The sequence below is a fragment of the Peromyscus eremicus genome, chromosome 7, assembly GCF_949786415.1.
Source record: "Peromyscus eremicus chromosome 7, PerEre_H2_v1, whole genome shotgun sequence".
NCBI lineage: Eukaryota > Metazoa > Chordata > Mammalia > Rodentia > Cricetidae > Peromyscus > Peromyscus eremicus.
This window is the reverse complement of record NC_081422.1, coordinates 12,181,705-12,197,073: the sequence shown is the minus strand read 5'-3', so window position 1 is coordinate 12,197,073 and position 15,369 is coordinate 12,181,705. Positions and strand designations below refer to the sequence as shown.

Below are 15,369 nucleotides of genomic sequence, written 5' to 3'. Positions count from 1 at the left end.
ACTTTGCCTTGTTCTTGGGCGATATGAGATTCCATTGGCTGGTCTCTTGATACTCTCAGGTTTACTGGTCTCTCGGTGTTAGTGGTTCTAGTGCATGGAAAAGCCACGTGGGGCAACATAAGGGGCATAAACGAGGTTAGTGCCACTCTCAGAGAATATTCCTTCCATCTTGTGCTCACACTTCTTTGATCTTGTCCAAACCTACATTATAATAACCTCCAGTATAGACTATGTTTCCATATAAGCGCCATTCTTAAACAGATATCCACATTAGTATTTTTTAAAGTATTGGTTTTCCAGCACTGACCTCAAGGCCATCCACAACACACAGCACTGCAGCTAAGGGATAGCTTTCCCGTCACCTTTCAGAGCTCAACACTTCTGGCTTCTTTGCTCTGGGGTTGTTCCTCATTCCCCAGGGGTCATGTGCTCTTTAGAGCTGCACCACCTGGCAGAGCCTTCTGATGATCAGATAGCTCGAACCAGAACCACCAGCACTCACTCCAGTCTGCAAAGCAGGGTGTCCCCAAATGGACTCAGCTTCTCCACGTTGTAAAGGAACTAGGGGTTCTTGGTTTTTAGGGACACTGTCCTTACCAACTAGGCCACTTGAAGTGGGCCAGACACTGGTTGAGCTCTGGCGGCAGGGCTGAGATGCTGCAGCACTGTTCCTGAGTGTGCCTCTGAGGATGCAATCCTTTCTACAACATCTGAGCCCGGGTCCTTGTCTGGATCCTTTATTTCTCTCCGCCCCTCTGCCCACGTTCAATTAATTGTCTCCTTTAGGTCCCTCCCCACCGCCTCTTGCTAGCACTCGCTGGGTCGGGCTGGCGGTGAGGAGGCTACGACGGGAGTGCCCGAAGGAGTGCTCATCTTGTGCCTCTGACAGCGTCGGGATGCCAGAGAACAGCTCTGCCGCCAATTGCTCTGATGCCCGCGGGCTGGCGGCGCGCCCTAGCTGGTCCGGGTCAGCAGGCGCAGGGCCATCAGGGACTCCCCGGGCTCCTTGGGTGGCTCCCACGCTATCTACAGTGGTCGTTGTCACCACAGCCGTGGATGTCGTGGGGAACCTCCTTGTCATCCTCTCTGTGCTCAGGAACCGCAAGCTGCGGAACGCGGGTAAGTGCCAGCCTTCTCAGGGCTGGGTTCCTTCTGTGCCCTGCCACTGCTTCGAAGCCTGAATCTTAGATCCTTTCGCATCCCACAAACACCCCCACGCTCCCACTTTTCCCCCCTCAGTGCCATTCATTTCATCCTGGTCCCAAACTTTGTTTCTTTGAAGTTAGGCAAAGTGCTGGTTCCCGGGTGCGAAGAAGCTATTTTGGAACTTGTCTCTAGCAGCTAGCCACCCAGGACACTCTTGACACACTCGTGCCAATGTGAATTGAGCCAAGCTTTTCCTGTTTGTGACAGGATGTGGGCTCCGAAGGGTTGCATGCTGCTATCCATGGCATTTCAATGGGGCCCCTTTTGGCCATGGAAACTCCCAACCTGTGAGAGACACCCCTCTCCCCGCCTGACAAACTGACCACACTCACTAGGTAATTAGGAAGCCCTTGCTGGAGGAGAGAGTGGACACTGCTTGGATGCGAGCAATGGATGGATGTGAGCATTCTGTTGGGCACTGTGTCAAAAATTCATCTAGTCGCTGGAAGATCCCATTCCAAGCAAGGGTGTTGATTCAGACACTGGCTTTTCTGAATGAAGACAGAGAAATTGTGGGACTCACTGTGAGAACCACAGCAATGATTTGGCTAAATCAGGTGGCAATTCTGAAAATATTTTTTTCCTTTCTAATCTATTCCCAGTTCAACTTTTCCCCACAGAGCAACAAAACCAGAGGGAGGGAGGGGCATGTAACTCATCTCCTGACAGGGTACTGAGAAATGCTAGTCAAGTGACCAGCGAGGAACCTCAGGGACCCACTGTTAATTTTGTAATTCTTACCTTGCATGTTAAGGCCAAGTAAAATGGAAAATGGTGTAAATATAAACAGTGAGAAAGCCTAAAGATGACTTTCTAAAATGCCAGGCCATTTGCAAAAGCCATTGCTAGTAAATGATTATAAATGTCTTGGGGATCTTAAAGATGGTTCTGAGGATTTTTATCTACAGAGGAAGCCAGAAGGGAAGTGTGAGTTTTTAGTTGTCCTGTGGGAACCCTAACGTTGTTAAGGAGCATAAACTTCACACAGTCTCTGGGGCTGGTGTTTCCTGCAATACCTTTTCAAGACCTCATTGCAGGTCTGGAAAAGAGACATGTGTTAGCAAAAAGTAAGTTACTGTCAGAATGTGTGTTTGCTGTGTTTTTAATCACACCACCCTGGTACAGCAGCCTCAAGCATTCATTTTCTGAGCAGGGAGGCAGAAGTTGGCCACCCCAAGCTTTGTCCTTGTGGATCAGAGTGCCTAGCCCTCCAGGTCCTCATGCTTCCCTCCTGGACATGCTGGGGGCCAGGGAAGCCTCTACATGCTGATGCTCCCTGTTCAGCCCTTAGCCTGTCTGTCATGAGAGGAATGATTGAGGGAGTGGCCACTGCTGCTTCCTGCCTGTGGATGATGAGAATACCACTTCTCCTTCACGCCACTTAGGACGGCCCCACCCAGTGATCCCCACTGTTCCCAGCAGCCAGGAATAGAGAGCATGTGGAGTTGCTTCATGCTATTCTTCTGTCTCCTGATGCCTGTGCTGCAGCCCAGCACTGAAGAAACAAACTAGCATGTCCCACTGGCAACTTCAACAGTCATACAATTTAACCAGTTTTCTTTCTTTTTTCCTCCTCCTCCTTCTCCACCTCTTCCTCCTCCTCCTTCTCCTTTTTTCTGAGGTGCTAGGAATGAATGAAAGATTCACATTCATTCAAGGCAAGTGCTCACTATGTGCCATGTGCCCAGCCCTTGTTTGTATGATGGTTGACTTTGTGGGTGACAGTTATTTACTTAACGTAGTATTGGCTTAAACTAAATGACCATGGTAAAGTGATATTTCAAAATGTTCTGAAAACCTCCAACACTGTGAAAAGTGAGCCCCTACTCACTCTTTATTAGTCATTTTTAAAGTGAAGAGTTTACATTTACCTCAAGAACAACTTGTCTCAGACTTTGTACTCAAGTCTGTTCCCTTAATCTGTCGATATTGTACAGATTATGTTTCCATTGCTGTGAACAAAGTAACAGAAGAAAGGGAAGGTTAGCTGTGGCTCACAGTTAGAGGGTACAGTCCACATGGTGGGAAGGGCAGGCCAGGCCAGCGGGAGTGTGGGACAGCGGTCACATTGTCCTCGCAGTCAGGAAGCAGGAAGAGGTGAATGCTGCTTCTCAGCTCAGATTCTATCTTCCTTCCTTCCTTCCTTCCTTCCTTCCTTCCTTCCTTCCTTCCTTCCTCCCTCCCTCCTTCTCTCCCTCCCTCCCTCTCTCTCTCTCTTTTTCTTTCTTTCTTTCTTTCTTTCTTTTTTCTTTCTTTCGTTTGTTTTTCTCTATGTAACAGCCCTGGCTGTCCTGGAACTCACTTTGTAGACCAGGCTGGCCTTGAACCCATAGAGATCCACCTACCTCTACCTCCCAAGTGCTGGGATTAAAGGCATGTGCCATGACCGCCCAGCTCAGCTCAGATTCTTGTTTTTATTCAGTCTAGGAATCAGTGCATAGATTGGTCCTCCCCACATTTAAGGTGAGCCTTCCTACATCAATTAATGCTATCTACAAACATCTACGTCCTGCAGACATACCCAGAGGTTTGTGCCGTGGTTATTCTAGATCTTGTCAAGTTGAAAATCGATATCACTATCAACGTAAACCTCATGAAATTCTGACTAGAGCATGTAAAGGACATTTATTTCCACTAATCAAGGTGCATGGCCCACCTGAGGTCTCAGCATGCTTCCCAGGAGACATGAGGTCCCTTTACTGACTCTCACAAGGCCAGCTGTTGTTGTGTGGTGAGTTCCCATTTCAGACAGAACTTGGGGACAGTGGGGGGCAGGTTCAGGGAACTGACCACCAGGAGGGCAGTCAGGTGTGTCTATAAGCCAGTGCCTGCCCACCGTGGCTTGTCCCCTCACATTGTGCTTCCTGGGGCCTTGCCAAGCTTGGGGCTCTCCGGGGAGCACATACGGACTTTTGTCATGTCCACTTCACCTCCACCTTACCTGTATGTATGCTTAGTGGTTTGATCACTTCCTTTCTCTTCGGAAACAGTCTTCTATCAGGTCCTCTCCCCTCCTGTTTTCTCCTCTCCTCTCCTCTCCTCTCCTCTCCTCTCCTCTCCTCTCCTCTCCTAACCTCTCATCTAGCTTCCTCTTCTAGCTTCTCCCCTCCTACACTCTCTTTTCTGGCCTCCAATTCCCCCCACTGCTCTCCCTTACCCTCCCCTGCTCTCACTTACTCTCCCCTACCCTCCCTTACTCTCCCCTGCCCTCCCTTACCCTTCCCTAATCCATGATATCCTCCCCTCCTTTATTTCCCACCTCTCTACTTGCCCTCATAGATGTACACCAAAGTCTCTTGTTTTTTGTTTGTTGGTTTATTTGTTTTTGAAAAAAATTATCTTAGTGAGGGTTTTTATTGCTGTGAAAAGACACTATGGCCACGGCAACACTTACAAAGGAACAACAGTCATTGGGGTGGCTTGCAGTTCAGAGGTTTCTCCATTATCATCGTGGTACAGCATGGTGGCATGCTGGCAGACATGGTGCTGGAGAAGGAGATGAAAGTTAATATGTCTTGATCTGCAGGCAACAGGAAGTGGTCTGAGATACTGGGCATGGCTTGAACATATATGAGACCTCAAAGCCCTCTTCTACAGAGACACACTTCCTCCAACAAGACCATACCTACTCCAACAAAGTCACACCTCCCAATAGTGCCACTCCCTATAAGCTTATGCGGGCCAATTCAACTCAAACTACCACGCCCTTAATTTTGTGTCTCTCCTGATGCTCCCTCTAGATATCTTGCTTCTCCTGCTCCTTCCCCAGCTTCTAGAACCTTCCTTCCCTGCTATGTGTGACACTCAGAGCCATACTCTCCTGGGACCTCCATTCCCTCATCTTGCCTGATGCAAATCCCTAGCTCTTCCTCCTCTCTTTATCTCCCAGGCACCTAAGTCTTAGGAGTCGTTCTTTTCTTTCATCCCAAATGTTTTTGCTCTATTATAATATTTCTCACTCTGCCCTTTCCTCAACTCTATATCCTGAGAATTTGAATCCCCCTCATCTCCCCTGGCACACACTTTACAGTGTTTTGATGGTTTTCCCCACTCCTCTTCCCGGAACTATCTTGCCAGTCTCATACCTCCTCCATCCAAAGAACAGTCTCTTCCAGAGTGCAGCCCCCATCTCCAATCAGCTCGGCTACCTCCCCTGCTCACAGCCTGTTGTCAGGTTCCCTGCAGGCCAGGCTGTCCCGTGCACCAGGAAGTCCCCTGCTCTTCCACCTCCTTGGTGTCTACTCCCCTTCCTCAGTCCCCAACTCAGCCATACGTTTGCTATCAACCCTGTGAACGGTGTAGTGAGTGTCACACTCTTCAGGCCGCCATGATACTGTGTGCTCTCCCCAACAGAGTAACTGCCCCTCATCTCTCTCTTTCCATCCCTTCCTCCTTCCTTCTCTCCCTCCCAGCTTCCTGTCCAGTTGAATAAATACATAGACTTTTGCTCTGCTCTGTCCTCAGAGGCCTGTACACAGTAGGGACCAAATGTCCTTGGGCAAACAGCAGGCACAGAGGGACAGGAGAACTTCTGCTACAGTGGGTGGCAGAGTCCTGGACAACAGTATTCAGCTCAACACAGCAACTGACAAGTTAATCATTGCTTTGAGCAATGAAAGCTCAAAGAATGCCTCGTGCTTTCCTTGGAAGCTGACATCTGGACCAGTCACAAAGGCATGCGTGCCTGCTCTTGCTCCTGAGTGGCTGGAGTCCCTTAGCAGCCTCAGCTGTACCACAGTCTCTAAAACTCTTTTGGTGCATCCTTGATGGTCCGTCCTGAACCACCTTAAGCCGTCTGAAGGGCTGGGGTAGATGGCTCCGTGAGTAAGGTGCCTGCTGTGCAAATGTGAGGGGGAGAGAGTTCGGATCTCCAGCACCCACATAAATGCTGGGGGGGGGGCATGCTGGCCCACCTGTAACATCGGCACTCTGGAGGCAGAGGTGGGATCCTTGCAGCAAGCTGGCTAGCCAGACTAGCTGAATCAATCAACGAACACCAAGCTCAGCAAGATACCTTGCCTCAGTGTGTAAAATGGAAATCAATGATATCAAGGTTTGCCCTACACACACACACACACACACACACACACACACACACACACACACACACACACATATACACACCCCTATAAAACCTGGATTTTCTGCTACCACCACCATACAGTCCCCAGCACAGAGGCTAGAAAACGGCACCCCTTCTAAGCTGCCAACCTTCCTCTTCTCCTCTCCGCCAGCATTGAGGGATGTACAACAGTGTCCATCACCCCCAGCTTTGTCGACAACTCACCCAGAGTTCCTTGTTACCAATCAGGAGCCATGATCTGACAGTGGACTTTTGTGCTCAGCTGTGGTAAGCAGACCATTTAGACAGTGTTGTTAGTGAGTTGGCGCTACCGTTTTGAAAATTTTTAGCCATTTGTAAGGCAGAGGGCATCAGTGGCTGACAATTTCCTGGGAAAATATGGAGGGAGTATATTCTGAACATAGGCCCACATGCAAGGCCTGTTCTCCCCACACGGATGCTTCCCTCAGTGCCCAGTGGCACCCAGGGCTCTCCCCCATCCCTTGCCCAATCGAGGGCTTTCCTAGGAGGTGCAGGTAGGCTATCCTTCCCCACTGGTACTGTGCAGAGACTGTGGCCAGCCCCTGCCCCTTCCCTATAGGGAAACACAGCATGTGATACCTGAAGAAGGTGGGTGGTCCTGGACAAAGGCACTTGAAGGCCTGGAAGGAAATGTCCAGTAGGCCTGGAGTCCCCGGCCCCAGGAAGACAGAGAAAGAGGAAGCCCCTCCAGTCAGCACTTAGCCTGCACTCAGGAAGGTGCCACTCAGTGTCAGCTGTCTCTGTTGCTGAGGCAGAGAGCAGGATATGGGGCATTTGTTATTAGCTTAAGAACAAACTAGGCCACCCTGGCCTCCCTCCCCAGTGGTTCTGAGATCTCCAGCTTCACATTTCAGCTCTGAGTACCTTATTATCTTTTCAGTGAGCAAAAATGAACATTTTTTTTAAAGTCTGTAATTATGTCTTTAGCTGCATAAGGAAGAGAACTCTTCATCTTCCCTCGTTCTTCCCAGGGAGCTCTCAGTTTCCTGGGGGTCATAGAGAGTTTCCTGTCCAACTGCCTTCATTCATTTCCAAAGCATGGCTTCCACACATAGACATGATGTCCTTCAGGACACGGCAGACATTGAGCATGGCTCCTGCAACTCACAGTGTAAAATGTGTACTGCTGAAGAGGTTAGGGAGCAAATGTAGCCTCTGTGCTTGTGGAGTTGGCAATCACCAGGGAACTTCCTACCTTCTTTGCTGTCTTTAGTCATCAGGACTACTGCAGGCAAGGGGTACAGGAGGCTGCAACATCTGTACTTATTTAAGGGCACACTGTGAAGTTCCCAGGAGGATTGAATCACCTGACTTCACATGTGTCAGAACACATCCCAACCTGAAACACGGCTGGACAACTCATGTCTTACCTCACAAAGATCCTATTCTGACCCAGGTGTCAAACGCTCAGGTCTTTCAATACAACTAACAGTAAGACAAGAACAGTGCTCATAATGATAGTTGACATGACTGTGATGGTTGACATTGTTAGCTTGGCAGAATCAGGAGACAAACCTCCGGGCAGCCTGTGAGGGAGCTGCTTCATTAGGTGAATAGACGTGCGAAGACACGCCCTATCTGTGGGTGGCACCATTTCATGGGCTGCAGTCCAGGACCAAATGAAAAGGAGAGCTGAGCACCAGCATTCACCGCCTTTTGCTTCCTGACTGGAGATGGAATGTGACCCATGCCTTCGCCACCATAATGGACCTCAGAAGCGTGAACCGTAGGTCCTCCTTGGAATTGCTTCGGTCAGGGTATTTTTATCACGGCAACAGAGAGGTAACTAAGGCAGTGACTAGGTGTTTCTCAGGTGTCAGAAATCTTCATTTGAGAAAGAGACAGAAACAGGAAGAAGGTGAGTGGGAGGGAAGAGGGGAGAAAGAGAAGGCGTGAAAGTACATGTTAGAGTTCAATGAAGACCTACATATGGTGACCCAGTAACTATAAACAAAACATACACCAATCAAAACAAGGAAAAGGGAAAAATAGAGAATAAAAAAATTAAATTCTACAATCCTTTCTTTGAGGGATATTCCTGTCCAAGTGTTACTCTGTCGCTCTTTCCTTGAAGACGAAGCTAACTGAGAGAATAAGCCATCACTTTATTTTCCCGCAAAGAGCAGAGTTCACCCAGCTGATATCTTGGCTGATCTCCTCACTGCCAAGCTCGGTGTCCTGTTTCTGCCCTTCACTTGTGATGAACACCAGTTCTCTGCATCCTTGCCTTTTACCCCACTTCCATTTCTCCCCGGCTCTCTTGTCTTCTGGTTCTTCTCCAGCTTTCTCTGTTATAAATTTGCATAACTGGGTGCCTGCTTCTTCATCTAGAAGATCTAAATTGTCTGGTTAAACACGCAAGATTCTTACAAGAAGTTTCGAGTGCATACCATTGAGTCTGGTGGCACATCCACTGTCCTCGGTCACTATTGCATTTGTTAAAGTAAAAGATGGTGCTCATCATCACATTTCCACAGAAGCTGATCTCTTCTGATGATTGTGAAGAATGTTTGGTGACATTATACCAGTTATTCTTTCAAACACATGCTTCTTAGACTCTTTTTTTTTTTTTTTTTTTTTTTTTTTTTTTTTTTTTTTTTTAAGAGACGGGGTCTCGCTATGTTCCCCAGGCTGAAGTGCAGTGGCTATTCACAGGCGCGATCCCACTACTGATCAGCGCGGGAGTTTTGACCTGCTCCGTTTCTGACCTGGGCCGGTTCACCCCTCCTTAGGCAACCTGGTGGTCCCCCGCTCCCGGGAGGTCACCATATTGATGCCGAACTTAGTGCGGACACCCGATCGGCATAGCGCACTACAGCCCAGAACTCCTGGACTCAAGCGATCCTCCTGTCTCAGCCTCCCGAGTAGCTGGGACTACAGGCGTGCGCCACTGCGCCCGGCGCTTCTTAGACTCTTAAATACATCTTCCTTGGTATTTTCCTGTACACTTGTAATTTATATAACTAAGGAAAGAACAGCTTTATCTCAGCCTTTCTATGAGTCATCCTGACACCCTGAGGGTTTTTGCATAAACAACAAGACTTTGGAAAAAAACAATTTCTACCCTCCAGGAATTTGAGAACATAATGAGATTATGTATCCATTGCTCCGGTACTTGTGAGGAAACCATCTTTCTAACGAATTATCTGCTCAATCTTCTCAAAATTGTTTACACCCAAAACGTTGTTAGAATGCCTCACATGATTCATGTTGACATTACTGTTGCTTAGGACCTTTCACCGTAAGATTCTGTTTGGCAGGTGCACTGCCATTCTTGGGTGGGAGCCATCAGGTCGAAGGGTTTGGGGGAGTTGTTCAGCCTGACTAACACCATCCCTCTTCATTGTCTGACGTGGGACTTTCCCCACCTTGTTGCTGTGGCCTGGACTACCTGGGCTACTGTTTCTCTGTGTTGGTACATCAGGACAGGTCTTTCTCTGAGCACCATGCCATGTCTTTCCTGTGTACGGAAGAGCACAGATGTACTGTACATCAAATAAAGGATGGAGGAAGACTTTGATTTGAAAGTGGTTAGCCTGTCGGCCAGCGTGGGCCGGCTGTGGACTTCCCTGCTTTCATTTGTTGACTGTCTTCTCTGTGAGGGAATGAATGCCCCTGGGTTGCTCACCCCGCTTCTCTAAGCTCCCAGCACGGTCAAACTGCTATGAGGAGGTTCTCAGGGGTCCCTGCTGAATAACTGACTGGCTCAAGTGAACACTGACTTGAAGCTCCATGCCCAAGAGCATTTTAAACACAAGGAAACTCTTCAGAGTTCAGAAGGTGAGCAAAGGAGTGGCTGGGGACAGGGGTGGCTTTGCCTTTCAGAGTTCTGTCTGATGAAGACTGGACAGTGTAGCGCTGACCACCTCCTCAGAGACAGAATTCCCAGAAAGGAGATGGGATAAGAAGCTACTGTGTAGTGTAAAGCAGTGTGCTTTACCTGTGAATAATGGAGGGCTCTGCTTCAGAGAACACAACCCTGTTGTGGCGGCCCCTTCCCACTGTCGCACCTTGTCTGGCAGAGGCAGGCAGGATGAGTCACTCCAAGACTGGTATATGAATGTTTATTACAAGCCATTGCACACAACGCAGAACAGAGCTACAGGCTGTCTGATTGATCTCTCACCTGGCTGGGGAAGAAATTGATGCAGCAGGGATCTCCTCCCAAATATCATCCTGAGAGACTCCAACATCTCAGCATCTCACAGATGGCCGGCAATGTAAGATCGGCAGTCACCTAATTGGGATTCATGCCAAGAAAGCTAGAAGACAGTAGGACCGCTGGGCAGATGACTCTCCAGCAGGGATTGGTGGATTTCAGCCTTTTAGGAACAGCCGGCTTAATAGGAGAGAGTAATTGAATCACTTTCCACGTGGAGCTAACGTGTTCTGCTCACCATTTACAAGCTGTTTGCAGCCTCTGGGGCATTATTAGGGGACAAGCCGCATTAACACAGCGGTGCCTGCCTTAGCTTTCCCAGAGAAACAGCTGGCAGAACTGGCACCAGCTTCCAGCCACTTTTGACTTTTTCTGTCACATTCGTACATTCCAAGAGACTGTTTGCTGTCCATACAGAAACCATCAGGATCCGCAGCAACCAACCTTCCTGTGTTGGTGAAAGGGGGGGTGTTCACTACAAAAACAACACTGTGAAGAGTGTAGGGGGTTCTCCAGCAGGAGAGGGGCTTGGTGAAGAAGTCACAGAGAAAGTTCAATCATTGCCCAAATGCCCAATATCAGAAATGGGCAGAACTAAGTGTACCTCAGGCCCCTCCCACCTCCAGCACCTCCTCCAAACTTCAAAAGGAGCTTTAAATCCCAGAATAAAGCAATTCTTATCCTAACTGGGTTGTGAGAAGCAGTCCCTGCTTCTGGGAACTCGGGACAGTTTGAACTGGTGCATCAGCTGCTTTCCTAGTTACTTTGACAAGACACGTGCCACAGGAGACTTGAGGACAAAAGGGTTGAGCCGTAACTTGTAGGAGTGTGGCTCATCATGGTGGGAAAGGGACAGTACAGGTCATGACTCACAATCACACCTCAGTGACAGAGAGAGGCAACGGATCCTCAGTTTGGGATCCCCGCCCATGGGATGCTGCCACCCATATTCAGCGTGCGTCTTCTCTGCTCAGCTGCCCTAACCTAGAAACACTCTCAAGACACCTAGAGATGTGTCTATCCCTTAGTGGTTCTGACTCTGCCAGGCTGACTAAGAAGATGAACTGTCACGGCCAGAAAGCCAAAGGCTGCTGCTGACGCTGGGGACAACCACCAGGACTGAAAATGAAACTCGAAGACGCCAACCAGATCTGCCACATGGCGCAGGTCCTCAGATGTGCGTTTCTCACCTTGAAGTAACAACTGGAAAGAAAATGAGTCTTAATCCACAAAGTAACTAAAACCCTCAAATAACAGAGCAGGATGAAGGGCAGCAGAGCAGAGCGTGCAGGATACACCATCCCTAGACAACCTCCCTGTGTGTTCCTCAGACCCCGGGCCACACTCCCTCTCACCCCACACTTCTTGCCAGAGTTCACTGGCAACCTCTTACATCCCCTGGTCCTCTTCGATCCTGTCCTGGCTCTGGATGCCAGTGTAGCCCTGAGGTCCTGAGAACTTCCTTAGTATGACGGGACTTATTTTCTCTCAGTTCTGCGCTGGACTGACCTGGAGCTTTTGAGATGAAAATAAGCACTTCTGCAGGTCCCTGCCCAAGGCACTCTATACCACCCAGTCTTCTGACAGGGTGAGTATGTGTGTTGGGACTAGGGTAGGCTGGAGGCAGCCCTTTCCCAAGCTGTGTTTTGACACGTGCAAGTGGAGTGTGCCTCATGTGAAGGTCTGACAGCTGAACTTTGTGACTGTTAGGCTCTAACCCACCCATTTCCTAGACCTCAGCCTGTCCTCTTCCTTCCCTGATGCTCTGAACCTTCAGGTGGGATGAGGACAGGTGGGGGTGGGTGGAGCTATAGGAGAAGGACAGATTTTGAGGTGGGTGAAGCGCCTGTGTCCTGGGCAACTTGTAAGTTCCTTTTACAAATGCAACCTGCCTTCCCACTGCATCTGTCTGACGACAACCAGCATGCATTTGTCACATGGGCCAGATGTCTGAAAACATTATGCCCTGTGTACGCTATGCCACTGAGAAACGCCACACGCAGACAGCCTGCTGCCTTTTGAGCATACAGCAAATGCTCAGAAAACACAAGGCTTGGCGGGGGAAATGGTGTTAGGGAAGGGAACTGCTCATGCCCTGAGCTCCATGTTGGAACCCTCCAGGTTCCTGGTGCTTCATTCGGGGCCCTGGTGTTCTCAGACAGCGAATCTGGATGAGCAAAGGTGATTCTTCAGGAGTGAACTGTCTCCTCCTTGGGACTCGAGTTACGTTCCTGGATGGCTGTGTGGCTTCCTGAGGCTCTGGCTGGCTGAGCTGATGATAAATTACCAAGGGTTCCATTCAGAGGAGAAAGCTCAGAAAGTCAGGGAATGTGCAGGCAAAGTAGGAATCGCCACCACTCCTTTCCTCCAGGACTATGGGCCAAGAGGACAACAGTCACGTCCCTGTGTGTCTTAGTTAGGTTTCTTTTGCTGTGATAAAACACCATGACCAAAAGCAACTTGGGGAGGACAGGGTTTATTTCAGCTCCCATGTCCTGATTACAGTCTTTCATAAAGGGAACTCAAGATGGGAAACTGGAGGCGGAACTAAGGCAGAAGCCGTAGGGGAACACTGCTTCCTGTCTTGCTCCCAATGGCTTCCTTCCTACAGCTGGCTCAGCCAGCTTTCTTACACAACCTGCCAAGCACTGGCACTGCCCATAGTGGGCTGGGCCCTCACACATCACTCGTGAGCCAAGGAAATGCCCCCACAGACTTGCCTGGAGGCCAGTCTTATGGAGGCATTTTCTCAATTAAGATTCCCTCTACCCAGATATGTGTAGGTTTCTGTCAAGTTGACAAAAGCCAACCAGGACACCATGCCTCAATACCTGTCCTAGAAGCAGTTATTTGAGACCACCCACTCCACTGGGCATTGCTCTCACTATCACACCTACCACAAAGTAGGGTAACTATCAATGCTTTGCAAGTTACCAAAGGGAGCCAGTGAGCGCTTGAGTAGACAAGTGCAGATGCAATTTGAGTCCTCAACTCTGTCTCTAAACGCCATTGGTTTTCGCTCCCAGAGATGATGAAAGCAGTTCAGAGAAGCATAAAATGTTGTGTGCATATCTGTGTATCGTGTTTGTGTATGTGTGTGTGTGTGGGGGGGGGGGTTTCTGTGTGGAAATGCATAAACATGTGTGGGTACAGAAACCAGAGGTGAATCTTGGGTATCATTCCTGTATTCTCAGGTGCCATCCACCTTATGTTTCAAACAGGATCTCTTAAGAATGTAGAGCTCACTGATTAGGCTAGACAGCTAGTCAACGAGCACCAGGAATCTGCCTGTCTTTCCCTGGAATTATAAGAATTATTACTACGCCTCGCTATTTTTCTTTTTAAAGTGTGGGATCTGGGAATCAAATTCAGGTGTCGTGCTTGAGTTACAAGCATTTTACCCACCAAGCGATTTCCCTCCACCCCATAAATAATGAACACGATTTGTGGGGCCTCTACTAACTGCTAACCTGTGTTTCCTGCTTCAGGTAACCTGTTTGTGGTGAGTCTGGCCTTGGCTGACCTGGTGGTAGCCTTATACCCTTACCCACTGATCCTGGTGGCCATTGTCCATGATGGTTGGGCCCTTGGAGAGGCCCACTGCAAAGCCAGTGCCTTTGTGATGGGCCTGAGCGTCATTGGCTCTGTCTTCAACATCACAGCCATTGCTATCAACCGCTATTGGTGCATCTGTCACAGTGCAACCTACCACCGCGTCTGCAGTCACTGGCATGCCCCCCTTTACATCAGCCTCGTCTGGCTCCTCACTCTGGTGGCCTTGGTGCCCAATTTCTTTGTGGGGTCCCTAGAGTATGACCCACGCATCTATTCCTGCACCTTCATCCAGACAGCCAGCACCCAGTACACTGCGGCTGTGGTGGCCATCCACTTCCTCCTTCCAATTGCTGTGGTATCCTTCTGCTACCTGCGAATCTGGGTGCTAGTGCTCCGGGTCCGAAGGAAGGCCAAGGCTGAGAGTAAGCTGCGCCTGAGGCCCGGTGACTTGCGCAGTTTCCTAACCATGTTCGCAGTGTTCGTGGTTTTTGCCATATGCTGGGCCCCCCTCAACTGCATCGGCCTTGCAGTGGCTATCAACCCAGAGGCGACGGCTCTCCAGGTCCCAGAGGGGCTCTTTGTCACCAGCTACTTCCTAGCTTACTTCAACAGCTGCCTTAATGCCATTGTCTACGGGCTCCTGAATCAGAACTTCCGCAGGGAGTACAGGAGGATCCTCTCAGGCCTCTGGAACACTGGGTGCTGCTTCCACGATGCTTCCACATGCTGCCTTGCTGAGGAGCTGCGGAGCCCAGCACCGCCTGCTGCCGGGGCTCCCATGCCTGTCCAGGAGGGTGCTCTCTAGTCTGCATCAAGTACATGGACCCAGCAACAAAGCTCTGAAGTGGGGGAGTGTAACCTGTGTCACAGTGCTGTGCACAAACCTGCTCACATCACAGCCCACAACTGGGGAAGTCTGGCAGGTGGCCACAAGCACAAACCTGCAGACACTCCTGGTTCCAGGTCGGACACTGGATTCCAAAGGGCTGGGGCAGAAGTCAGACCTTACCCATGAGATGCTGTTTTCCCTGCCACATTGACCTGTTACCAATGTTGTCCCTTCCTTGAAGGGCCAGTAGGAAGAGATCTCTTTTGAAGACCTGGGCTGAAAGAGAAAAATCTACAGTACTGAAGGTGGGTGACTTCCAGGGACCCAGGAAAAAGGCAGGTGCAGAGGGTCCTACCCATCAACCTTTCCTGCACATCACAAATGTACCACACCACATACTGTATCCACATCCACCACACATATATACCAGACACACATCACACACATGTACATCAGACACACACCACATACTGTATCCACATCCACCACACATATATACCAGACACACATCACACA

The 15,369-nt window shown here is 49.5% G+C and overlaps 1 protein-coding gene across 1 annotated transcript; it reads left to right on the top strand.

Annotated features, from left to right (window-relative positions):
• The first annotated feature begins 896 nt into the window (after positions 1 to 896).
• On the top strand, positions 897 to 14,829 carry Mtnr1b (melatonin receptor 1B). Its single transcript, XM_059266665.1, has 2 exons — positions 897 to 1,119; positions 13,958 to 14,829. The coding sequence occupies exons 1-2, from the start codon at positions 897 to 899 to the stop codon at positions 14,827 to 14,829; spliced, it is 1,095 nt and encodes a 364-aa protein (XP_059122648.1).
• The last annotated feature ends 540 nt before the right edge of the window (positions 14,830 to 15,369 follow it).

Coding starts and splice junctions, on each gene's coding strand:
- Mtnr1b (XM_059266665.1), top strand. CDS start 897: ATGCCAGAGAACAGCTCTGCCGCCAATTGCTCTGATGCCCGCGGGCTG. Junction 1,120..13,957: donor CCGCAAGCTGCGGAACGCGG/GTAAGTGCCAGC, acceptor TTCCTGCTTCAG/GTAACCTGTTTGTGGTGAGT.